At 48.5% G+C, this 25,004-nt stretch overlaps 1 protein-coding gene across 2 annotated transcripts in view; it reads right to left on the bottom strand.

Moving 5' to 3' along the window:
- Window positions 1-24,462, bottom strand: part of Grin2a (glutamate ionotropic receptor NMDA type subunit 2A) — a 437,010-nt gene extending 412,548 nt beyond the window's left edge. Inside the window, exons 1-3 of one of the 2 annotated variants that reach the window (XM_028872877.2) lie at window positions 23,658-24,462; window positions 22,888-23,078; window positions 20,946-21,377 (exon numbers count right to left, since the gene is read on the bottom strand). In XM_028872877.2, coding sequence (XP_028728710.1) covers window positions 20,946-21,359 — 414 coding nt within the window. In that variant the 5' untranslated portion in view covers window positions 21,360-21,377; window positions 22,888-23,078; window positions 23,658-24,462. Of the gene's footprint in view, window positions 1-20,945; window positions 21,378-21,510; window positions 21,601-22,887; window positions 23,079-23,657 lie in introns of those variants that run through there. The other variant, XM_028872878.2, reaches the window with a different exon arrangement.
- Between the last annotated feature and the right edge of the window lie 542 nt (window positions 24,463-25,004).

The raw sequence follows: 25,004 nt of genomic DNA on the forward strand, positions 1-25,004 counted from the left end.
GAAATAAAAATGTAAGTACAACCGTGTTTGTGAGGGCATTTCAGGGGCGTTAATTGGAGAAGGGGGTGCCATACCATAGACTAGTGCCCAGGTAGAATAAAAGGCGGGGGAAGAGAGATCCAGCTAAGTGGTGGTATTTCCCAACTTTCAGTGTCCTGCCCACCACTGAAGATGTTTCCCAACCTCAGCCCTACCACCACCTCACCACAGGCCCAGAAACATACTTATGGACCCCTGCATATGACCTGGTTTTACCATAATTACCTAAGACTCCCAAATGCGTTCACACTCTGAAGCTCTGGAAGTTACATCTTAATTAGTGATGTTTGGTTTGTTAGGGCTTTTTTTTGTTTTTATTTGATTTTGTTGCTTTCTTGTTTGTACTTTAGGCTGACTTCAAATTTGCTATGTGACCAAGAGCAGTCTTGAATTCCTGATCTCTTGCCGCCATCTCCCAAGAGCTGGGATTACAGGCATGGCTACGTGCACCTGGGAGTTCAGAGCTAAGCACAGGACTTCATCCTGAAACACCTCTCAGTCATAAATGCCTATGTATTTCAGTCTTCTATCCTCAGATGAAGCTGGAAATGGGCGTCTTTCCTCCTGGAAACCACTGGCATTGGAAATCCTCCACACCACCACTGAGATGTGAATGTCCTGATTACATGGAGGTAAAGAAGACCTCAATGAACAAGCAAGCCCACAAGCCCATTAAGATACACCCCAAGCTGACTTTAAAAGTCTGTGAAGCATTTTTGAGAGTTACACAATTTTATGCTTATGTAGATGACCACATTGAACCCTCAGACCAGAGACTGAAGCAGAGCCCTTTGGTCCAACCAAAATGGAAACAGGAACTTCTGGGGATGCCCTTGCCCTGGGAAATGAAGAGTTGAGGTGGGGAGCATGGTACCCAGACAGCTAGAAAACCAGCTCATAGGAGAAAGGCTGAAGCACCAGGTATAGCAGGTGAAGGCTAGAAGAAGCACCTCTCTGTTTCCATATTTTTGGAAAGGATATTTTAAAAATGTATTGAGCCTCACCTTTCCATGTTCATTGTTGGTTTTAATTGTCAACTTGATACAATCTAGAATCAGCTAGGGATGGAGTCTCCATGATGGACTGTCTAAACCAGGTTGACCTGTGAGTGTGTCAAATTACATTCATTTAAGGTGGAAAGACCCATCCACTGTGGTTTGCACCATTCCCTAGGAAGGAGACTCTCAACTGTGTAAGAGTGGAGAGGGCAGGTGGGTGGTGGTGGCGCCCCTTTAATCCCAGCACTCAGGAGGCAGAGGCAGGAGGATTTCTGTGAGGTCGAGGCCAGCCTGGTCTACAGAGTGAGTTCCAGAACAACCAAGGCTACAGAGAGAAACCCTGTCTTGAAAAACCAAAAGAGAGAGAGAGGGAGAGAGAGGGGGGAGGGAGGAATGGAGAGGACTGAACTCACACGGAAGCGTCAATTAATTGTGCTCTGCTCTTGACCGTGAGCAGCACGTGACTACCTGCTTCACGTTCCTGCCTCATGACTTCCCTGAAGCGGATTATAGCCTGAAATTGTGAGTCAGTACACCCTCTATTGCTCGCTGCTTTTGTCAGGGTGCTTTACCACAGCAACAGAAAAGAAACTGAAACAGAGTCTCGGGCATCACTGGCTTCTGGAGACAGCCATCGTGGGTCCTGTGCTGAGCTGTCTTGCTGCATACACCCCAGCATAAAGGACACCGAGCCCTCAATAACATCCTCTGGGATACCTGACTGGTTATTAAGATGCTGGCATGCTGGCAGGGTGACACACATCTGTCACCCCAGAACTCAGGAGGCAGGAGCAGGTGGATCTCAACTTTAAGGCAAGCCTGGACTGCAGAGCAAAACCCAACGTCAGAAAGCCGAGGGCTGGGGGTGTGACCCAGTGATGGTGCACTCGGCTAACTCGCCCAAGGCCTGGGATTTGATTCTCCGCACTGAAAAAGAAATAAACTAATGAAATACTTTGGTTTCTATTGTGACTGTCTACATCCTCCAGATCCAGGTTTCCCCATAGGCAGACACTGGAAGACTCACACCGGACACAGCACGGGCTCAGGGATTTGGCAAAGGAAGTGTCATGTCTGATGGGCCGTAATCATGCTGTCAAGTACTGTACTTCTCATGCTGGTACTCTCAACCCCTAGTCTCTCCTGCTGCTGTTATTTAAAACTTTTTTCAGGGGGAGAAAATTAGTAAAGTCCTTGCCTGAGTTCAGATCCCCAGTACATGCATAGTAGCCAGACATGATGGCATATTCCTATAATCTCAGCAATGAGAAAACAGAAACAGGTGGACCCCTGAAGCCTGTTGGCCATGTACTCTAAGCAAATCACACACACACACACACACACACACACACACACACACACACACACACAAACAAACAAAAACCCTCGGTGCCTGCTGGCTACACCACGGATATAGAAAACCACAGGATACAGCTGCTCCGTGAAAGGTCCCTCTCACTCATTACATGTGTGCTTTCTGTGACTTTCCAGTGAGAGGAACAAAATGCAGGGCACACATCTCCACAATCTGCCGTGAAGCCTGTGACCTGAGCCCCCTGCAGGTCCGCTCAGACGTGACTCCTCACCTGGCCTCCTGTCCAGTCCCTGATGACTCTCTGCTGGGAAGCCATCCATTTTACAGCAAATTTAGAAACAGTGTGGATACAGAGACGGGACTGGCAAGACCTAGTGCCTAAGCCTGGAGAGCCACAGAGCGCCCTGACAGCCTTCAAAACACGTATTAGTTTTTAAAACTTAAAATTGTCTCACTGTACTTTATATTGGAATCCATCATTATCTGAGTTTTTTTCCATTGACACAATGGGAAATATCAAAGAGGTTGAAACATGAAACACCCAGGGAATATAAAAACTATGACTAAATGAAAACACATGTCACAGCAGGTGTCAGAGAAGCAAATTAAATCAAAAGATAACATTTTTCATCAAGCCAATTAGAAGTTTTTGTGTTTCAAGCACTGATGAGTTGGATGACAGCTACGTCAAGACATGATTAATGAAATGAAATGTCCAATATTTCAAGTTTTCTAGAACCCAATGAATGGGTTCTTGTTTGGGGGCTGGAGGGATGGCTCAGCCAGTAAGAACTTACTGTCTCTTACAAAAGACCTGAATTCAGTTCTCAGCATGCATATCAGGCAGATCACAACTGCCTGCAACTCCAGGTCCAGGGTATCCAATGCCTTCCTCTGGCCTACAACACACACTTGCATGTATGTATGTATGTATGTATGTATGTATGTATGTATGTATGTACATTTGTATGTAATTTGAAATTGGCATAGAAAAATTACAAACTGTCAGGGAAAGTCTGTAACTGTGTATATGCCAGGAGCACAAAGGTCCTTGTGCTCACAGATAAGTATTAGGGAAACCAGGAATGTTAAACACTCAAGGCTGTCACTTCAAAGAGATGTATTTAATCTGTTTTCCACTCGGAAGGCTGGGGATGAAGGTGGCCCAGAGCCTTGGTGACTCCTGAACTATTTGTAGGGCCAGGCAATACCTTGCTCCCCCAAGTTTTCACAAGCAGGGCTGGAGATGGCTAATAGTCTAGATGACCTCTGTGCTATCTGCACGGCCAGGAGCTCCCTCAAGCTCCCACAGTCAGGACCAGAGGTGGAGAATAGCCCGCATGGTCTCTGTGCTGTCTGTGTGACCAAGACCACACCAGATCCTCCCCAGGCCTTTAAGATAGCACATGTAGTCTATCTATAGAACCCATTTCTATGGGAGAAGTGACATGTACTTTGAAAATAGTTTCAATGTAATTATGCCTCATTGTTCATATGGGATTGTGTTGCACCAGGAACATCTTTCCAAATTGTACTGTACTTAAATATGCTTAAAATAAACTGCCTGGTGTCAGTCTCTAGGCGTTTGAACCAACACCGGCTCCTGAGTTTGAACCTGATTTCCCTCTTGCTCCTCTTGGATCGTCACCTGCCAGCCCTGATGTGTAGAGACCCCCACAACTGTATATGGACATATGTGTGCTTTGCATATGAGGTATAAGGGGAGGATTAGAAGGAGTACAGAAGTGGGAACAAGCATCTGTAAATGGTAGGATTTAAACAACATTTCTTTATCCTTCTCTGAATTTCACAATGTGCCTGCATTTGATTATATTGGCTGGTTGTGGGGTTTTCTTTTGTGTCCTGGTTTGGAGGGAAGAGTTGTTCTAGCTTATGTATGTTTTCTGAATTTGCAGCTTTGAAAGGATTCACCTGGCACAGTCCACCCTTTCTCGGCCCTCAGACTCCAGACAAGGACTGTAAATACCACCTAGTCTTCAGGCCAGGTAATCCTAATTTGAGGAGAGAAGATAGAGCAGAGAAGATAGAGCAGGAGACATTCAGCCATTTGTAACATCAAACAGGAAGCTGCCAAAAGCTCAGTGTTTGGGTTGGAAAAAAAATGCCATCCTGAGAAAACTCTATCAATGTCACTCATGCCTGGCAGCCTCAGGAAGCCGGTTAAGAAGAAAGAAGTTTCTGACTGGACACTGGCTTCCAGTCCCCTACACGCTAGCCTTCTCTGTCTGCTGCACATCCTTGGGCACAGCAGAAGGCGACCCTCAGGGGACAGTAGTCTGTTTGGCATCAGCTCCCCAGTCTGACTCAAACCACACAACAGCCCCTTCTCCACCTTATGGTAGCCCTTGAGCCACCCTGATGGGTCACATGATGCTGGGCTGCAGTTCCAAGTCTCTGCCAACCAGAATATGGGTTACATCAAAGCAAATATTTATCACATGTCCACAAAACATTTTTACCCAAAGTGTAGTCACAAAACTGTGAAGTGGGCTGGAGAGATGGCTCATCAGTTAAGAGCTTTAGCATAGGATCTGATTCAATTCCCAGCATCCACATAGGGGCCTCACAACTGCCTGGAATGCCAGATCCTGTGCCCTCTTCTGGCGTCCAAAGGTACTACACACACATGGTACACATACACATAAAATAAAATAAACATTTTTAAACTGCTTTAAAGAAATGAAAGCATTGATAAACCAATAAATGTGGTAGTCTCCACTTATCTGAGGATCACAATCAAGTCCTCCAGGAGATGCCTGAGATCATGAATAATGCTTGGCTTTGTGTATATATTAACAAGCCCTGTGTAAGCTAGGTATTTCCCTTATGCACATACCTATGATAAAATTTAATTTTTACTTTAGAAACAATGAGAGACTTGCAACAATAACTAAATAAAATGGAATTTATGCCAATACTCAATAATAGAAATTAATTAAACTTGACTATCTCACCCATCCTTTATTTCACATGCACAAACGAGACATCCAGAGATGACAACAGCGAAAACTACTGAATAACAGATGTGTAGGCGGCACACACACATGGATGCAGGGCCAAATGGCTGGTTTTACCCAGAAAGCACAGGAGAGGAGAGAACAAGCTTTCATCGCACCACACAGGACAATACATGATGTTAAACTTGTGTGTTGTTTATTTCTGGAACTGCCCATTTACCGTTTTCAAACCACAATTGAGTGAGTAACTGAAAGTACAGAGGGGGACCACGGGCAAGGGGAAGCACCGTGAGTCAGTCCCCGAAGGGCTGTGAACCCCCGAAATCACACCTGCTCTAGTCGTGTGCAGGAGTTAACACCACGTGGGAGGAGTCCAGTCACCTTCATCAGAGATCTGACCCTATCACGGCAGATACGGCTGTGAGCCAAGTACTCTGTCTTGGTTTTTGTCAACTTGACACAAGTTAGAATTTTCCGTGGAGAGGGAACCATGCCTGAGAAAATGTCTACAGATTTGTAGACAAGCCTGTGGGGCTTTTCCTTAATTAGTGATTGATGGGGTGGGGCCCGCCTGAGCAGGTGGTCCTGGATGATATAAGAAAGCAGACTGAGCAAGCCATGAGAAGCAAACCAGTTCCTCCATAAATTCTGCTTCAGTTCTGCCCCCAGGTTCCTGCCCTAAGTTCCTGCCATGACTTCCTTCGATAATGAAATGTGCTGTGGAAATGTAAGTCAAAAAACTCTTTCCTCCCCAAGTTGCTTTTGGTCCTGGTGTTTGATCACAGTAATAGAAATCCCAACTGAGACACACGTATTTCAGAATGAGTTTACTTTGTTTTGACAAGATAGGCTTTGTTAAGAACCTAGGAGCCGGGCGGCGGTGACGCACGCCTTTAATCCCAACACTCGGGAGGCAGAGGCAGGCAGATCTCTGTGAGTTTAAGGCCAGCCTGGTCTACAGACCAAGATCCAGGACAGGCACCAAAACTACACAAAGAAACCCTGTCTCAGAAAAACTAGAAAAAAAGGAACCTAGGGATAGTAGCTGCAGAGACGGCTCGGGGGTTAAGAGCACCTGCCCCTTTTACAGAGGACCCAAGATCAGTTCCCAGCATCCACACTGGGTGACTCAACACCTGTAATTCCAACTCCCAGAGAACCAATGCACTCTTCTGACCTCTGCAGGCACTGCAGATACCCACACACCTACATATAATTAATTTTTTTAATCTTAAAAAGCAACCCAATGGATAGTGATAAACTACACTCAAGTCAGGGCTTAAATTGAAGAGGAGCCTCTTTATAATATGTAAAATTCAGAAATAATTACAGATAAAAATAAACTGCCATTCCAACTCATATTCTTCCTCTTCAAGTCAGCAACATGGTAGATAATGGAGATATGGAAATATGCTATTTATTTATTAATTAATTAGACAATTTCTTTCTTAATGTTGTATTGCATTTTGAGGATTTTTTTGCTATGCATAAATAAGTAACTAAAATAGCATATCCTAACTGGGTGTGATGGTGCATGCCTATGACCCCCAAACTTGGAAGTTAGTCACCAGATACAGGACTTATCCTGGCTACAAAGTGATTCCAAGGCCAGCCTGAGTTACATGAGACTCTGTCAATGAGAAAGAAGGAGGAAGAGGAGGATGAGGAGAGACAGAGGAGGAAGGGGAAAGGGGAGAAGAGGAGGAGAAAGAAAGCCATTTCCATTCTATGGGAAGTTATAAAATCTAAAATGGTAGCTCATTCAGAAAGCAACTTCTGCCGGGCGTTGGTGGCGCACGCCTTTAATCCCAGCACTTGGGAGGCAGAGCCAGGCGGATCTCTGTGAGTTCGAGGCCAGCCTGGGCTACCAAGTGAGCTCCAGGAAAGGCGCAAAGCTACACAGAGAAACCCTGTCTCGAAAAACCAAAAAAAAAAAAAAAAAAAAAAAAAAAACAGAAAGCAACTTCAGGTTGTTTCCCTTGGTGGCGGTGGGGACATTAGGTGAAACAGATGGCAATAGAACTGAACCAACGTTTCCTACAACAAGCAAATGTTACAAACACAGGGAATACAAATGGAAGAAGAGGGGGAACAATAACAATAATAATAATAACAATAATAATAATAATCTGACTACTGGGAAAATCAGACTGGATTGTCCATTAAATATAAGCACATTACTATATTAAGAGGTGAAAATATGAATATGCATAAATAAGTACTGATTAAATGGAAGCAGTTGCAGAAATGTCTACTTAGAGATCCTTGGTTATTAATCACCCAGAACACTGTTTCCAGTGGTGAATATGGTGCCACCAACCTGCTTGTACCCGTTTATGTATGTGAGTCAGCTGGGCTGATAGACACATAGGTCTCCTCCTTTTCCAATCGCATATGTCCTTTGGAAGATGTAAAGACCTTTGAGATTCAAAGTGAGGATGCAGGGATCATAAATTTCTCCCCCATGCCAGTCAAATCTAGATCAAATCTCTCACACATTTGGAGAAAGTGAGCGTGTTGGTTTTCAGCCAGATCCCAAGCCCTGAAGCACCAGGGTTCAGAGATTTAAAAACAGATCAAGAGTTTGAGAGGACCAAAGTGTCTGAACAAGAGCTGGCTAGAGGGTTCAGAAAATAAAGGCCCTTGCCACCAGGCCAGATGACCTGAACTCACTCCCTGGGATCCACATGGGAGAGAGGGAGAAATGATGCCCACAGGTTGTCCCCTGACCTCCAGCAACATACTCCCACTCACACATGTATACACACACACACACACACACACACACACATTATAAATAAATGAATGTAATAAAAACTCAGAGGTGGCCCTATCCCTGACAGTCAGACAGTCACTGTTATCTCAGCCACATCCCAACAGGTACTTCTGACTCTGTGGACCCCGATTGCCAATGCCTAACCCTCACCTAAACTGAAACTCTACCTCTCAGGTCCATCTCCAGATGGAAGAACAAAAATTAAGACTAAAACCTTCCATCCTGCAACTGGCCACATCTCTCTCAAATCCTCCCCTGCCGAGATCTCCTTCCTCAGTGGAACACACCTCAGTGCCTTTTCTGGAACCCTTTACACATTCCATTTGGATTCTGCACAATGCTGAGAGAGCCTCCCTGGCACACAGTGCAATATCTCAATAGAGGAAGTTGCCCCCAGAACTAAGTGCAACTCTGCAGATGCTGGAGAGCAGGGCAGCTGCAGTGCTTAGAATCACGTTCCAATGCTGCTCACAGAATCAAGTTCCACTCGGCAACATTGCCTGTTCTCAGGAGGGAGTTCTGGACACATTCTGAGTTTGCCAGTATATGCCTGCAAGCCAAGCATGGGAAGTTGATACAGGAGAACTTCAAGTTCAGGACCAGATTGGGCTAGAGAGTGAGACTCTATCTCCAAGAAGTCAACGAGACTGGAGCGCTAACACTGGGCAACGACAATTGCTGTGCAAGCATGAAGACCTGAGTTCAAATCCTTAGCACCCACATAAAAAACTGGTGTGACCACATGCCTGTAACCTCAGAGCTGTAGGGATGGAACAAAAACAGTCATCTGATAACTAAGGGAGCCAGCTGCCAAGGAAAGCAAAATAGAAAAATAGAGACAGGAAGGACCTGAGTCCTTTAGGGTTATCAAGTTACTCAGACATGGGGCTCCACTGCAACAGAAATGCTGACTCTCTTGAGGATTTCAGCCACCATCGATCACATATTCTGTTGTCTGCAGCGGAAAGCACTCCTAACAACAGTGGTATGTAAATGGAGCTACTCCCTTTAGTTAGACATTACAATTTGAAAAGCATGGCCCTGAGGTAATGTGAATGTAATTGGCCCCCATAATCTCACAGGGAGTGGCACTGTTAGAAGGTGTGGCTTTGTTGGAGTGGGTGTGGCCTTGTTAGAGGAAGTGTGTCACTGTAGGGGTGGGCTTTGAGCATTTTCCTATGCTCAGGATACCGCCCAGTGCCTCAGTTGACTTCCTGTTGCCTGCAAGACACAGTACTCTCAGTTACTTTTCCAGCACCACGTCTGCCTGCATGCCACCATGTACCCCGCCATGATGGTAATGGACTGAACCTCTGAAGCTGTAAGTGAACCACCCCAATTAAATGTTTTCCTTTATAAGAGTTTCTGTGGTCATGGCATCTCCTCACAGTAATAGAAACTGTAACTGAGACAAGCCCTACTCACTAAGAGTTGGATCACGACTTTGAACGTGTTGAACTATTTGGGGTTTTGTTTTATTGCTTTCAGGTTTTATTGTTGCTGTTTTGCTTAGGTTTTTGTTTGAGACCGGGTCACACATAGCCCAGGTTGTCTTACACATAGCCTGGGCTAGCCTCTAACTCCCTATGTAGCCAAGCATGATCTTAAACTTCTGATCCTCCTGCCTGTATCTCTCAAGAGCTGGGGTTACAGGTGTGCACTCTTACAAGCAGCTAGAGTTCATGCATATTTTTTAAATATTATGCTGGTGAACAATGCATCTAGTCAGGTTCAGCACAGTCCACTGTTCATGGTGCTGCAAAGCTTATCCCCCAGTGAGTTTGAAGGCCATCTCTTCCTTTCCCAAAATAGTGAAAATTCTCCTTAAACCTATGGAAGATGTTGGGCAAACGGCACCAACTGACTGAACAGGTTCCAGAGACTTGGTATTGATCCTTCGAGGTGTCTGCGGTTAGCAAGAAAGCTGGAGGCGGCTCAGCAGGTACAGGTGCAGTGCTCGCTGCCAAGGCTGATGAGCTGAGTTTGGTCCCTGGGATCCACAAAGTAGAAATAGTGAAGTGACTCCCACAGGCTCACCAGCTGCCTTCCCACCTCCACAAGTATGCCATGACCTGCCCATGCCCATGCACATACACACGATCAATCAATCAATAAGCAATTAAAATTCTAATGTGTTGAAATTGCTGGAAGTGGAGATGAGGTACCACCCAGCAAAGATTGAGATATAGATATATATCACACCACACACATAGAGAGAGAGAGAGAGAGAGAGAGAGAGAGAGAGAGAGAGAGAGAGAGAACAAGGATCTGTCGTTGGCTAGGCTATGTATTTCATCACGTATTAGCATATGGAAATATCATGTATACTTCAAATACACAATTTTTATTTATCATTCATGTATCAATAAAGCTGGGGTGGTGACCCCTGCAGTACAGAATATGGTAGAAGTCCATCATTTCAATGTTTAAAAAGGGTTTGAATTTTAATTTCATCACCAGCATCTGAATCATGCAAGCGAAGACAACCAAAATATTTTTTTAACTCTGTTGTCCATAATAAAACTTGGCCGTTGTCTGTGTTGATGCTAGTCCCCAAAACCCACTGAGCTCACAATTATGCACTTAGAAGGGAAATCAAAGAAGCAAAAGAATAAGAACAATAGACCTGCTTTCTAGCTGTGTGGTTCTCAACAAATCCCCGCAGCCCTCTGGGACCTTAGTCCCTCATCTGAACACAGAGGACCTTTAAATAAATGTTTCTGGGGCTGCCAGGTTCCCCAGGTTCCCACTGAGTCACTAATCCCCGGCAGGGCTACATGAGAAACTATATGCAGTAGTCTACACTGCAAGGTCCGATCCCCAGTGCGACATACGCTCCAATTGGAGGAGTCATGGAGCGCCATGGTCAAAGAGGTGATCTCCACTTCCAGCTGCTCCTGTATCACCCACACTACTTCCGGTTCGAATCTGATGGTTCGTTTCCAGAGGGACCTCAAGCCAGCTTATGCCCAGACACAGGCGATCTGGAAACACTGGACCTCTGCTGACAACTTGAGGTACTCCCGGGCGCCCCAGCCAGCTCTGGCAGCCCTTCCACTCCAGAACCAAAAGTTGAGAGAAAATTACCAACAGCCGCGCTTGCCTAGTGACCTACAGACACAAGCTTAGACACCTAACAGGTTTTTAAATAAACAGGATGTGAAGCGTAGAGATGAGCCCACGGGTGTGGGGCTTCTGTGAGAAAAAGGTGAACGTGCAGGGAAGAGAGCAAGGAAAGGCCCGGACAATGTGTAAGATCGCGCCCTCCTGATGGCTCAGCGAACAGCGAAGGGAGGAGGGCGCTTGTTACAGGAGGTTCGGACAGGGCTCTCCTCACAGTCAGCACGCCAGCCATTCTTAGCTGGTTTCTCAGCTTTACAAAGTTGAACCTTGCTTCCCCCACTCTGAGTCCCAGTGCTCTTATCACGAAGTGGGGAGCGTCGTTTCCCACACCAGGACAAAGCTCACACTGAGACCTGAGAAGGAAGAGCCGGGTCTTGACTGGCCCTGGAGGAAGGATGAATCACACCACGCTGGACCCTTCGTTTCCAAAGACTCAAGTTTCTCACAGGAAATGCCTTTAGAACCTCATATCACTGTTAATCCCCCATCTGTAAAAATCCCCCATATGTAAAAATACATATTGGTGAAAAATAACAACCACAAAATGTAAGCACTGTACTTTATATCTTAAGAATGGTTTAGGATGAGCCAGACACTGAGGTGAACTCTTCACCCATGACCTCATTCAACACCCAAACTCACAAGAGCCAGGTGTGACCGTTGTTCCAGTGTGGTAGCTTGTGCCCCACAGACTCAGTGTTTGAACAGTTGTCCCGTTGGTGGAGCTGTTCGGCAGGCTATGGAACCTTTTGGAGGAGAGCCTTGCTGGAGGGAATGTGTCCTGCTGGCCGGTTTGGGGGTTTCATTGCTTGGCCGTACTTTCTTTTCTCTCTCTCTCCCTGCTTCCTGTGTGTGGATGAAAAGGTGACCAGCCAGATCCCTGCTTCTGCCACCAGGAGAGCATAACCGCTGTCTCGCCTCCCGGCCAGGAAGGACTCTATCCCTCTATAACCATAAGCGAAAATAAGCCTTGTCTCTGCTAAATTGCTTTTGATAATGGTATCTGTATCACAGTAACAGGAAAGCAACTGATACATCCCATTTTACAGATAAAGACACTGAGGCTCGTTCTTGGTAGTTGCCCAGCTACCAAGTGGTGAAGCCTGAATTTAAACACAGGTGATCTAACTCAAGAGCTAATATATTAATCATTCGGTCACAGCATTCTCTAAAAGATTAAGACAGACACCTTCTGCCCCCAGTGTCACAAGTCTCATTTTGGTGAACTTCTTGAAGCCTTCCCTGAAGGCAGAGAAAAATTCCAGAGCTAGAAGGGACTTAGAGATGATGTCACTAAGACTCTCATTTTGCCAAAGAAGAGCAGGAGATTGAAAAAGATGAAGGGGTGTCCCGAGGCCACACAGGTATGTGGGGATGGAACTCGGGTTCTCAGACTCTTGGCCCACGGTTCTCTGAGATGCTCCAACTCAAGCTACTTAGTAGCAGCACCCAGAGCACTGTGCAGAGAAAGGCAGAAGGTCTGCAACAGGCAGACAACTGCCTCTGGGGATTAACAACAGCGTCAAGGTGACCACACACACTCCACGAAGGAGCAGCCCCTGAGGGAGCCGGCCCCGTGGGCGAGAGCACTTGCTGCGCAAGCGTGAGGACCTGAGTTCCAGTCCCTAGCACCTACATAGCCGCACCGATAACCCCAGCACTGGGGGGAGCAGAGGGAGACAAGAGGCTCCACAGAGTTGATGGCCTTCCAGTCCAGGCAAAACTGTGAGCTCCAGATTCAGCAAGGGGCCTTGCCTAAGGAGGACAAGGTGAAGAGCTGGTGTAACAGAGCAGGCCATCCGACCGTCTCCTCTGGCCTTGGCCTTTGTATGTACAAGCACATGAGCCCTTATCCAATGCACATGTTCTCTCCCATAAAGAAAGGGAAAAGTGAAAGGCAGGCAGGAAGGGAGGAAGGAATGAGGAGAGGAAGGGAAGGAGGGAGGGAGGAAATATTAGTGGGGTGTGGCTATTTTCTTCACAAGCATCAGGTCTCAATTCCCAAAGCCTTCAGAAACAACGTCATCACAAAGCAGGGAAGTGGGGAGAGGGACCTCGAGAGAGAGGGCGCCTGTCCTGTCAAACGGAGAGGTGGGGAGGATGCCTTATCTAGCCAGCAGTTGCCATGGAGAAGCGGCAGTGTGGCCAGGCCTTCGAGTTTTTTTAAGCTGTGATTTAAACTTTAAAGTGTTGGTAACTAATTGAAATTGGAAAGATAAAGGCTGTGGAGGTGTGAGTGCAGCACCAGTTAATGGCCTTATAACCACTCCTTTATGCGATGACCTCGTTGCAAGATGAGTCAGTAGATGCCCCTGACTCGCTCATTGCGACCCAAGATTCAGTCCTGTTCCTCCACTCTCCCTCTCCCTAACCCCACTCCCTCTGTCTGGAGCACTGCTTTCCATCTGAGACTAGGAAGACACACACAACCCTCAAACCATGAAACCACAGCCATGAAGGGTCAAAGCCATTCCCAAGAAGCTGCAGGGCTGTGTGGAGAGTCAGTCAGGCCTTCTGAGATGCTGCTGCTGCTGCTGCTCCCTGCTGATTTACGTGGGTGGGAGTGGATGACTGCCTCTGACATGCCTTCTCCATGCGGCTGGAGGTAGGCTTCCCACCCTCCCCAGCTCCTTGCCGATGCCGCAGCAGCCGCTGAGTGGCCTCCTCCACCACTCAGATCTGCATGTCTGCCCTGTTCCTGAGCCTTGGGTGTTTAATGGCCCATCACTCACAGCCAACTCAGGAGCTGCCAGGTTGCAAGAGGACCAACTTCCTCCGCCTACCACTGAGCTGTCACTTAGCGCAGCTCCAGGGGGTTTCATGTGCAACCCCTAATTCATGCTAGTACCCAGGATGGCTAATAATTATCTCCTGCTAAAGAGAGAAAAAGAGTTGGCACACATGTATGAGATCAGTCCACACTTAAGGAACAAAAAGAGCCCTGAAACATAGTGTGACATGTTTGTCCATCCGGAAGCAGCATCAAGCTGGAATCAAAACCAATGGCGTAATTCATTCAATCAACAAACATTTGCCACGTATCCGAAGCATAGGGACAGCAGGCAGCACACCCATGACCCAAAGTGACTGTGTCGATGTGGGGACAGAGGAGCAGCAACTCTGCCGATTATAGCACAAACCTTCTGCAGCCTTTTAAAATCAAACCTAAACATCCAGTTCACGATAAGGAAAAATCCCAAGAATGTACAATCAAGTTAAAGCCGGTTAGGAAATAAAACTAGCTCAAAGCCAGAGGGAACACATTCAAGTCTCTTCCTTCTGCTGCTCCTAAGACACAAAATTTATACAGAAGTCTTCCATTTTTTATTGGTATAGTATTGCTTAGGAATTAAAGAAAAACAAGAAATCAAAGATCATTAGTACAGAGGGCTGGGCCAGGGAGCCAAGTCAGCATTTGCCACATATCCTGCGGGCCTGAGATCCACTCCCCAGAACCCATGTGAAAAGCCTGATGTGCACATCAGTAATCCCAACACTCCCACAAGAAGATGGGGAGGAGAGAAAGGAGACAGAGACAGGAGCATCAGCTGGAAGCTCTGGACCTCTTTTCTGAAATATGCACTGTGGTAGAAATAAGGTGAGAGAGAATCAACTTCTGAAAAATTCTCCTCTGAGTTCCACATACATACCATGGCACATACAAATGCATGCACACATGCATTCACACATATACTCTCACACGCTCATGCACACACACACATACACACTCTCACACCCACACATGTATACACATTCTCACAAGCACACACGCTCTCACACATGCATACACATACATGAACACACTTACATGAACACCCATGCACACATACACTAATATATATATATATATATATATATATATATACATATATATATATAGTTACTTAAAAGACAAAAGATAGTTGGGCAGTGGTGGCACACGCCTTTAATCCCAGCACTCGAGAGGCAGAGGCAGGCAGATCTCTGTGAGTTCGAGGCCAGCCTGGTCTACAGAGCGAGCACAGGAAAGGTGCAAAGCTACACAGAGAAACCCTGTCTCAAAAAAAAAAAAGAAAAGATAAAGAGGAGCCCCTAAAATTACATGAATTGACAGATGAAAGCTGGAACCATGGTGCAGCTCAGTGGCAGAGCACAGGCTGAGCACTTAGGCTTTCCATCCCCAACACCAGAAAAAGGGACCAAAGAAGAAAAGAAAGGGAAGATCAGACTTCTCAGTTTCATATAGGAAGATGGAAGCCGTGAGGCCCATGGAGAAATGGATCCAACACAACCGTGTGAACACAGGTACTAACACCCACCCAAGGAGAAGGGATAAACACAGCGAGATTGTGCCACTCTCCATGAACCAGGCTGGGACAGCCACACCATGCTCTAAGAGCTGCATCTCAGGAGGCCCCTGCCTGTGTCAAGGAGCCATAAGGAAGTCACCAACATAGACCGGTCCAGCCTACACAAAAGCCATGGAGAGAAAAGGAAATGTTCCTGACGGAGTTGTTGATGGGAATTCTGGTTTACAAACCCAGGTCTGGGGTGAAGCTTGACAGGAGAGCACTGGTCTAGCACATGTAAGGCCCTGGCTCTCATCCCCAACACCACAGGGAAAAATAAATAAATAAATAAATAAATAAATAAATAAATAAATAAATAAATAATTAAATAAATAAATAAATAAATAAATAAATAAATAAAAGCACACTCCCTTACAGATATGAGGCAGAAGAAATTCTTAAGACCAGGGGCTGGGGCTGTCCCTCAATTGGTAGAGCGCTTGCCTCTAGTGCCACATAAACTGGACATTTGTCAGCTGCACATAATCTCAGCACTTGGTGGGTAGAGGCAGGAGGATCAGAAGTTTGAGCTCATTGATGAACTATATAACAAGGTTCAGGCCACTCAGGGTTCATGAGACCCTTATTGGTTGTCCAACTCAGAGTGGCCAGTCATGAAACCATATACACACAAACAACAAAAATTGACTCAACACGGTCTATTTATATATATTTTGCATACATATGTATGTATGTATGTATGTTTGTATGTATGTAGCAAAGATAATCAAAGTAAGGGTGACTATCAATTAAGGAAGAATGTGGAAGGGGTAAGGAGAAGGTAAGAAGTACCAGGGGCTGAAGGGAGGAAAGGAAGTGATATAATTCTATCTCAATTAAAAATAAAATATAATTGCTCTGAAAAAAAGCTCAAAAAATATAAAAATAAGTCAGCTATAGGAAGGCTTGGTTGGGAAATTGCTGCATAGAATTATACATGTACACAATGAAGAAAGGACAGTTCAAGATAGTGGAAATAACCAAGACAGGAGAGAAAGTATCCGGCAGACAGGCCAGAGATTTTTCCAGAACTGAAGATACTTGAGTCTTCTGGCCAAAAATTCCGGAATGTAAAATACAAAAAATAATAACATAAAAATAGTATAATTCACCAGGCAGTAGTGGTACATGCCTTTAATCCCAGCACTCAGAGGCAGAGAAGGATCTCTGAGTTCGAGGACAGCCTGTTCTATAGAACTAGTTTCAGGACAGCCAATGCTACACAAAGAAACCCTGACTCGAAAAAAAATTTTAAGAAGTATAATTCTGACATTATAACCCAACAAACTGTTATTAGAAGGAAGACATCTACATGTTGCCTAAGTTAATCCCACTGATAAAATTTATGGTGAGCTTTTTATTTTCTTCCTTAAACTTTAATGTACTTCCTAAGTGTTCTACAATGAAAAGATATTATTTTTATAGTGTCTATGGAGAAGAATTCATTATTGCAAGAATACGTATACACATAAATACTTTTTTAAATCTTCCCTCAAAGACTTATATTCTTAGAAGAGGAGGTTGGTGGCTCGTGAGGAACAATACCCAAGGGTTCCTCTGACCTCCACATGCGGCTGCGTACACACATGCACACACACATTTAAAATAAACATACAAGGGCTGGCTGGAAAGCTGGCTCAGCAGCTAAAAGGACTTGTTACCCTTGCAGAAGACCCAGATTCTATTCCCAGCACCCACAGGGTGGCTCACAACTAGTTCCAGGGGACCCAACAGGCATCCATGTGATAAACATTCATGCATGCTAGCAAAACAATCACATACATAAAGTAAAATAAATAAATCCTTTGGTGACTCTTAAAATAAATAATTAAAAATAAACATACCAAACAAAATCCACACAGTGACTGGCATGGATAGATGTAGGTAAAATATGGACCCAGCCTTTTCCACCAGGGGGCGGACCAGGGGGAGAGGGAATTCAAGGATGGTGAGCAGAGATGTAAAGGTCTAATCAACTTGCTGGGTTTCCTGTGCAGCAAGAGTCTGTTTCTCTTGGACAAGCCACGAGGAGGCGAGAGGTCATCAACACCAATGCTCACCTCCAATTTAATGATATTGCAAGACCACCCACGGATACCACCCAAATCAACACCACGGTAAATTAAAATAACACCCAAACACCTGCCACTTGACAGCATTGCCCCTAGCTGAGAGCAGTGGTTATCAACCTGTGCTCTCCACTCCTTTTAGGGGTGAATGGCCCTTTCACAGAGGTCACCCAAGACCATTAGAAAATGCAGGTATTTACATTATGACTCATAGCAAAATTACGGCAACAAAATAACCTTATAGTTGGAGGTCACCACATGAGGAATTGTATTAGGAAGGTTGAGAACCACTGGTCTAAAGCTTTGTTCAAAGGTCAAGTAGACTGAGAGATAGGTAAAAAGTGTGCTGAAGGCTTAAGTGTGTGAATTCCTGTGTACACATGTGCTTGTGTGTGTGTGTGTGTGTGTGTGTGTGTGTGTGTGTGTGTGTGTGTGTGTTCCTTTTAGCTGATAATCAACTATTATCACACTGTCAAGTCAGAAGTAAGAACACATAGGTATGTTCTGGGTGACATTACCCAACTGGAATCCCTTTATGGAGTCTTGTCAGTCTGGAGAGGTCACAATACTGTCATCTTTCTGGTCACAATACTGTCAGCATGCCTAAGCAAGGCAGTTTTAGACAACATCTTATGACTAGTTCCATAAAGCTAAATAAAGTCCACTGAATGTTAAGCAGTAACCCAAACAGGTGGTAAAGAGACAAGCCAAACTTATGCATTCCTAATGAAAGAAAGGCTGATTGCATTTCAGACAACTTCTTTCCTTTTTAAACACACACAGGTTTCTCCAAACCCACTCCTCCCCATATCACCTGCTCCTCCTCTACATGAGACCCGCATGATCCCAGTGGTGTCAGTGACATCCTGCCATCGTGACTCATCTCCCGTTCTACAATTGGAAATCTCTCCTAGGCCAGCTCTGGAGAGCACCAGTTCAGTGAGGAGAAGCCAGCCCCTACGAGGTGCTAACAATGGACACTTCAGCCCTCTCCTCTCTCTTGCTCTTCAATCTCTCTCTAATCTTGTCTTCTCTGGAAATGTCTTTTCACACCATCGTCTTACCATTTCCTGGGTCTTTTTTTTTCCTTTACTCTTAAGCACATGTTTCTGTTCACTTAAACACAATTTTAACCACATCTCCAAAAGGCAATTTCACCCCAGGAGAAAACACACACACACACACACACACACACACACACACACACACACACACACACCCATTCCTCTGACTTCTCAAAACTCAGTTTCAAGGGAGGCACAGTGGCTGAACTAGCTAGACAGAGACCACCATTTTACCGATCAAGGTTCCTTGGTAGTCAAAGACATAGTGTACCAAGGAGTGCTCACACTGGGATCCTCTCCGTACCCACTTTTCCACCTGTACTGTGTGAGGGAGAACCTGCCCCAAACACTTGCCAGCTCATAGTCAGAAGAAAAAGCCAGAAAGCTACCCAACCCTCCCAACCTCAAACCACCCTCCCAGATCACCTGGTAGCAGAGTTTCTCTGATGTCTTTCACTGTGTAGCCCTGACTAGCCTGGAACTCACAGAGATCTGTCTTCTGAATGCTGGGATCAAAGGCATATGCCTTCTTACCCAATTTTTTTCCTGTACATGCCCTGCAATTCCTATTCATTTTTATGCCTTGCTTCTATAATCAAAACTTTTAAAAAGGAAAGATCAATGATAATAGATTTCACAATCTAATCCCCTTTCCCTTCTGCTAAATAGGGTGGCCTCTTCTTAATTGAACAAGCCCTCTGAGCTGATTCACTGCCCCTCCCCCATGGCCTGGTGCCTCGTGTACAATCAACCAAATGTCTGTCCCTCTTAAATAAGGAATGATAATGTTAGAGGTTAGGTTTAGTTTCCCTAGATCACAGCTTGAGACCAGAAAAGCAGGATTCTGTTTTCATTCCCCAGCGTGTGTTTTTGGTGAAGTCTCTTACCAGCCACATGCTTCGGCCACTCTGTCTGGAGTTTCGGGTGTTTTAATAACCCTAACGCCCTCTGCAGTTCTGACATGGCCCACCCACTGTAAGCGGAGTCCAGCCATGCCCTGCTTTCATTATACCAGAAAGGTGCCTCCAAAACAGAGAGGTGGCTGAGACTGCTCACCTCCCATGAGACCCTGCCAGACAGAGGACCATCTGAAACCAGTGTTCACTTAGATACTGCATCAGTGTCTGTTTTCACTGCATGTGCCACGGCCCAGGGGACCTGGGAGAATTTACACAGTCCCCAGAGGAGGATGCACTGAGCAGAGTGGAAGCGATTAGATGAACACAGCAGCGATTCGAGAAAGGTTGTGCCCTGATCCCTAAGGAATGCTCTCCAAGGTCCTGCTTCCGACACTGCACCCAGGTGCTGCCAGGCCCTCCTTCCCAGCCCTCCAGAGGCTGATGTGGACTGACAGCACACTGACTCGGTATCTCCCCTTTCTCATTTTCTGTTTTATTTCTCTCTTCCAACTTTCTTCCCTCTTGACCACAGCGTCATCCCTAACATCCCATTCAACCTTCAAGCCTCTCTCATGTTCTCAAAACAATGCTTCAAAGAACTGTGGTCCAAAGTCAAGAAGGTCAGACACATTTTCTCTCATTTCTGAAATTCAACTTCCACACCAAGGTCAATCTTCCAGAGCCAATGCCTTCCATTTGACAGTCTTTGGATGCCCTGTAGTGAAGTTGTCAGCTCACACAAGAGCTACCTAAGGAAACCTCCGGGCCCTCAACACTCTGGGCTTGGAGTTTCTTCCCTGCACACACTCCTACTCCCTAGAGGTAGAGTTCCGCCCACATGCCTCTAGCCTCACAGTTCTCAGGCTCCCACCTCCATTCCTGTAAGTCTAGGCAAACACGAATCTGTCCCCTTTTGTGTTTTCTAAAAACCTCACATACCCATCCTTAGTATTTTTTAAGTAGTTTTAGTCACTTTACCAAAAGAAAAAAAATGGAGATTCTGGTTAAAAAAAAAAAAAAAGAAAAAAGACCCAAGTGCTGCCATGCTTGCCTCTGAGCTAGCTGAAGATATCCAAGCATTCCATGACCACTCCTCATCCTACTTTTGTATTTTCTGTACTCATCTGGGCACACCAAGCTGCATCTGAGTACCAACCGCATCTTCAGAACCAAAAGCAAAGGGCGTTTCCATTCACGTCTGGGTCAGAGAGACACAGCACAGTTCTCAGGCCAGAGGCCACTTAACCTGCTTTGACAGCCCACAGTTGCTAGGGGCGCCCTAGGCCACCATGGTGACTGCCATTTGTAGAATCCGACCCTCTAGGACCCTGGCAGCCCATCTCCTCCCGGCCTTACCTTGTCAGCCATAATCATAGATGCACCCCCGTGAATGCCCAAGATGGGGACGAAAGTCTGTGAGGAGATAAAATCCAGCATCTGAGCCACAGCCTCCTGGTCGGTGTCATCTCCAAACACGAGGCCATGGATGCGCGCCCCAGACATGAGGTCGCACACATGCGTGATGAGGCTCTTGGGGTCGGTGCGGTTCATCAGCAATGCCACCACGTTCACGTCCAGGGGCAAGCCGGTTGCCTGCTCCGGGCCCCACAGATTTCGAAGTTCGCGCTCTGTCACGTCGTGGCTGTGACCCAGCAGCACCGCAATGTTCAGCGCTGGGGGACCCTTCTCCGCCGCTGCGTCCTGCGCCGGACCGCGCCAGACCAGAAGGGCCGGCAGTACCAGCAAGGTCCAGTAGCCCAGTCTGCCCATGGTCGCCACTTAGGGTCCCTGTGAGGTGGAGGAGAGCGAGAGGCAGGGCAGAGGTAAGTGAGGGGCCCAGGTGACAGGAATGACTGCCCCAGCACCTGCTCTAGGAGCCGTGTGAAACAGGGCCCCCGCACTGGCTGCTTTGGCCACTCACCGGAGTCCTCATGGCTGATGCCATCCACATCCCTCGACCCATGTCCATCTCCTTCCACCACTCCAATCCAAGCTATTTCTCCATCCCTGTCCCCAAGCCCATCCTAGCACCCTGCCTCCTCCTTTCTTGTCTCCAGCGACTTCCCCCCACCCCAGCTGGGTCAAAATTCCACACAAGATCCCCCAAGTTTGATGCAGACCACAGCTCCTGAGTGCCCAGAGAGCCATGAACCCCACCACCACCCGCAAGCAGATGCCTAGACCTAGCCATCTCCAACCCTTTTCCTCCGCAGGTGCGTGGACCAAGTTATCGACCCCGCCCCCTGCTCACGCGCAGCGAACTCCGAACCAGCCCCAGCGTGAGAGGCGGTGCCTGCATACCGCAGCCTGAATCTGTCGCGTGTCTGGAGGGTTAACTGACCCCACCCCCTGGGAGCTAGCCCAGTGCGCCACAAACCTCGCTCCACTAGTGGCACCCACCAGCTGCAGATCCCGCTTCTCCCCTACAGGATACATCCCAAGCGTTTGAAAGTGAGGAAGGATGCTCTCTGTGACCCCAAGCTCCCAGGTTCCTGGAGGAACTTGAGCCCCGACCTTCCCACCTTGCCCGGAGAGGCCATGAACCGGCTTTCGCTCTATGACAAGCCGCCCCAGGACCCGCCCCCTACACACGGGTGCACACAACCAAGCGCTCACACAGTCTCTCACGCCGTGTGAAATGCAAAATTCTGGAGAGTAGGCACGCCACCCCCAAACCCCCGCAAGCCGGCCAGCGTGTGGGAGCTGGCAAAGAACGTGCGGGGGTGGCAGGGGGTAGGCTCCCAAAAAGCTCTCAGATGGGCTCGGAGTGTACAACCCCTCCACAGTCTTTCCACTGCAGACCCTGGAGCCAAATCTTAGATGCACGTGGGCAGTGGGCTGCACATGCTAACAGACACGCGCGCTTTTCTGCGCACATCCGCAGGCCGCCGTGGAGATGCCCACGGCCAGCTGGAGCCTTCAAACGTCCTCAGGCGGTGCGCAAACAAGTACTGTACCAGGTGCACAACGGTGCTTGCCTGCAAATGCCTGTACAGTCGTGCACGCATGTACAAGCGCGCGCCCCTCGGCCCGGGTGTTGTTGCACCCGGGGGAAGTTGGGGCAAACTCCAGCCCTGGCATTTAGGGTGAGAAAGGTGGAGTGCAGGGCCGCAGCGCCACCTGGTGCTCCTCCAACGCCTCGCTACAGGGCTCTCCCTCTCCTGCTTTCTCGTACTGGATTTCTCTCGCTCGCTCTTTTTCCCCCCTCTCCCTCCTGAACCCTCTCCTGCTCTCTCCTCACCGGTTGAGCCTATCTCCTCCCAGGCCCACGGAGCCGGTATCACCAACCAGGACGTACCTGTAGCCGGAGAAGGTGGAGGATGCAATGGGGCGTGCTGCGCGCACGAGCATCTCGGCCGCCTCAGCAGCCACCGGGTTTAGCGGGTTCCCGCATGCTGCGGCCCCCGCGCGCTCCCCTGGCTGTCCCGCGCTGTCCGCATCGCCCCCACGGGGGGCGGCTATCCCAGCCGGAGGCTCTGCAGCAGGGCTCTACCGGGGCGGAGGAGAGATGGAGAGGCAGGGTCAGCCCACCAGCGCGGGGGAAGGTGGGGGAGGGATGCAGTCTGCAGTGCTCACAGCCCCCTTATGCACCCTGGGGGCTCGACCAGAGAGGGAGCTGGAGCTTGGTGCCCACGACACCCTCGGTGCGGATCTTCAGTCCCTGTGGCTGATAACCGGAGCTCCTCTCAGGGACGCACCGGAGAGTGGGAGCCCCAGGTTGGCCACCCACGAGAAGCTTAGTGGGAACCTCCACCCTCACCCCCTACCACCACCCAGGCGCCGGCTACTGGGAGTTGTGCGACCAGGAGCTGCTGAGAGAGGGGGGGTGGGGTAGGGAGAGAAAAAGAGGAGGGAAGGAGGGGGCGCTGGCTGAGTTTGCGACGAGCCGGGAGGAGAAGAGGGGGAGGGAAGGACGCGGGCTCCCGCGGTCCCGGATCCCCGAGGGAGGTGTGATCACTCCCACGTAGCGACCCTCTTGTGCGTCCTGCCTCCCCTTCCTATCCAGACCTCCCCCCACCGGCTTCTCACAGGGCCCTCCCAGGCTCGGCGTCCCGCGCCAGCACTCACCGCAGCCTCTCTCCACATAGTTCTCAGCAGTGGCCGCCCCTGGTCATCTCCAGGGCTGATTGCTGCGGCCGCGACTCTCAGAGCTCATCGGGCCCCATGCTCCGGCACAGCACCTGGGGAGCCTCTCTCCTAGATCCCTGCCTTAGCTTCCTGCTCCACTCCGGACAGCAGCTGACGGGTCCTCTGAGCGCGCCTGGACACCCTCTCCGCAGCCCAGCTCCAGCCTGGCGTGCGGGAGAGCGAGTGTGTGTGTGAGTGAGTGTGGGAGCGCGCGCTCGCGTGTGGCCGGGGATCCCCGCGGTCCCTGGCCGAGAAGGTTGCGGGCAGAGAACCGCAGCTCCCTCCGGGCCCTTCGCTGCGGGGCCAGCTCGGCTCTGGGCGTTCGGTCCCTCACTTGGCCAGCGGGAGCTCAGGAGAGTGCCTGGCCACCGCGGTTCACAGCACTGGAGAAGCCAGGATCCTGGGGCGCGCTTCTGCCGCGGTCGCCTCGGAGGATAGACGAAGGCAGAGGCACCCACCACACCAACTTAGGACTTGTTCTCAGCCAGCGAGACGCAACGCAGCAACCCCCGCGCAATCCGAGGATGTTTGGAGCTCCGGCCCGCCTGCAGCCGCCCACCCTGGAGGCGGGCCGAGGCAGACCCCGCAGTCCCTAGGCGGCGACGCGGAGCGCGGCTACCCTCTTCTGGAGCGCAAGGCGGCAGCGAACAAGGCCAACCTAGGTGTCTGGCTGGTGATGGGGGGGAGCCTGCGGTGGCGCGCAACCTGGGTGCTGAAACCACGCTCTCCGCCCGCTCCCGGGCGTCTGGTGCTGCTGGAGAATCAATTATTCAGATCTCTGCTACAGCTTCCTCCTCCAGTGCCTCGCGCTGGGTACAGCAATCCCTGCTCCACGCAAGGCACGCCGACACGCACACACCCGCCCCAGAGAGTCTGCTCGGATGCTTCCCTCAACGCCTCACCACCCTGATAAGGGAACCCACTCTGATGTCAGGAAGCCAGGAACCTAAAAGCAAAAACATATACACTCCTTCCACGCACAGACGCGCGCGTGCACGCGCACACCACACACACACACACACACACGTGCGCGCGCACACACATACACACTTGCTGCTTTCTTCTCTAAGTTGTACCAGACGAAAAGTAGCCCTGCGGTTGCCACTGAGTCACCAGAAGGGATGAGCTGAGAGCCCGGGGCTAACTGGACTTGAGAGCTGGCTGGCTTTAATTCTAGCGACTGAGCATGAGGCTCATTGTTAGATGTCTACATTTGACCTTTGTATAGTCACCTGTATCCCAAACACCTACCTCTGCCCTTCTCCCCTCTGGAGAAAGGTCTTAAAC

This window comes from Peromyscus leucopus, chromosome 8b (assembly GCF_004664715.2).
Source record: "Peromyscus leucopus breed LL Stock chromosome 8b, UCI_PerLeu_2.1, whole genome shotgun sequence".
Classification (NCBI taxonomy): domain Eukaryota; kingdom Metazoa; phylum Chordata; class Mammalia; order Rodentia; family Cricetidae; genus Peromyscus; species Peromyscus leucopus.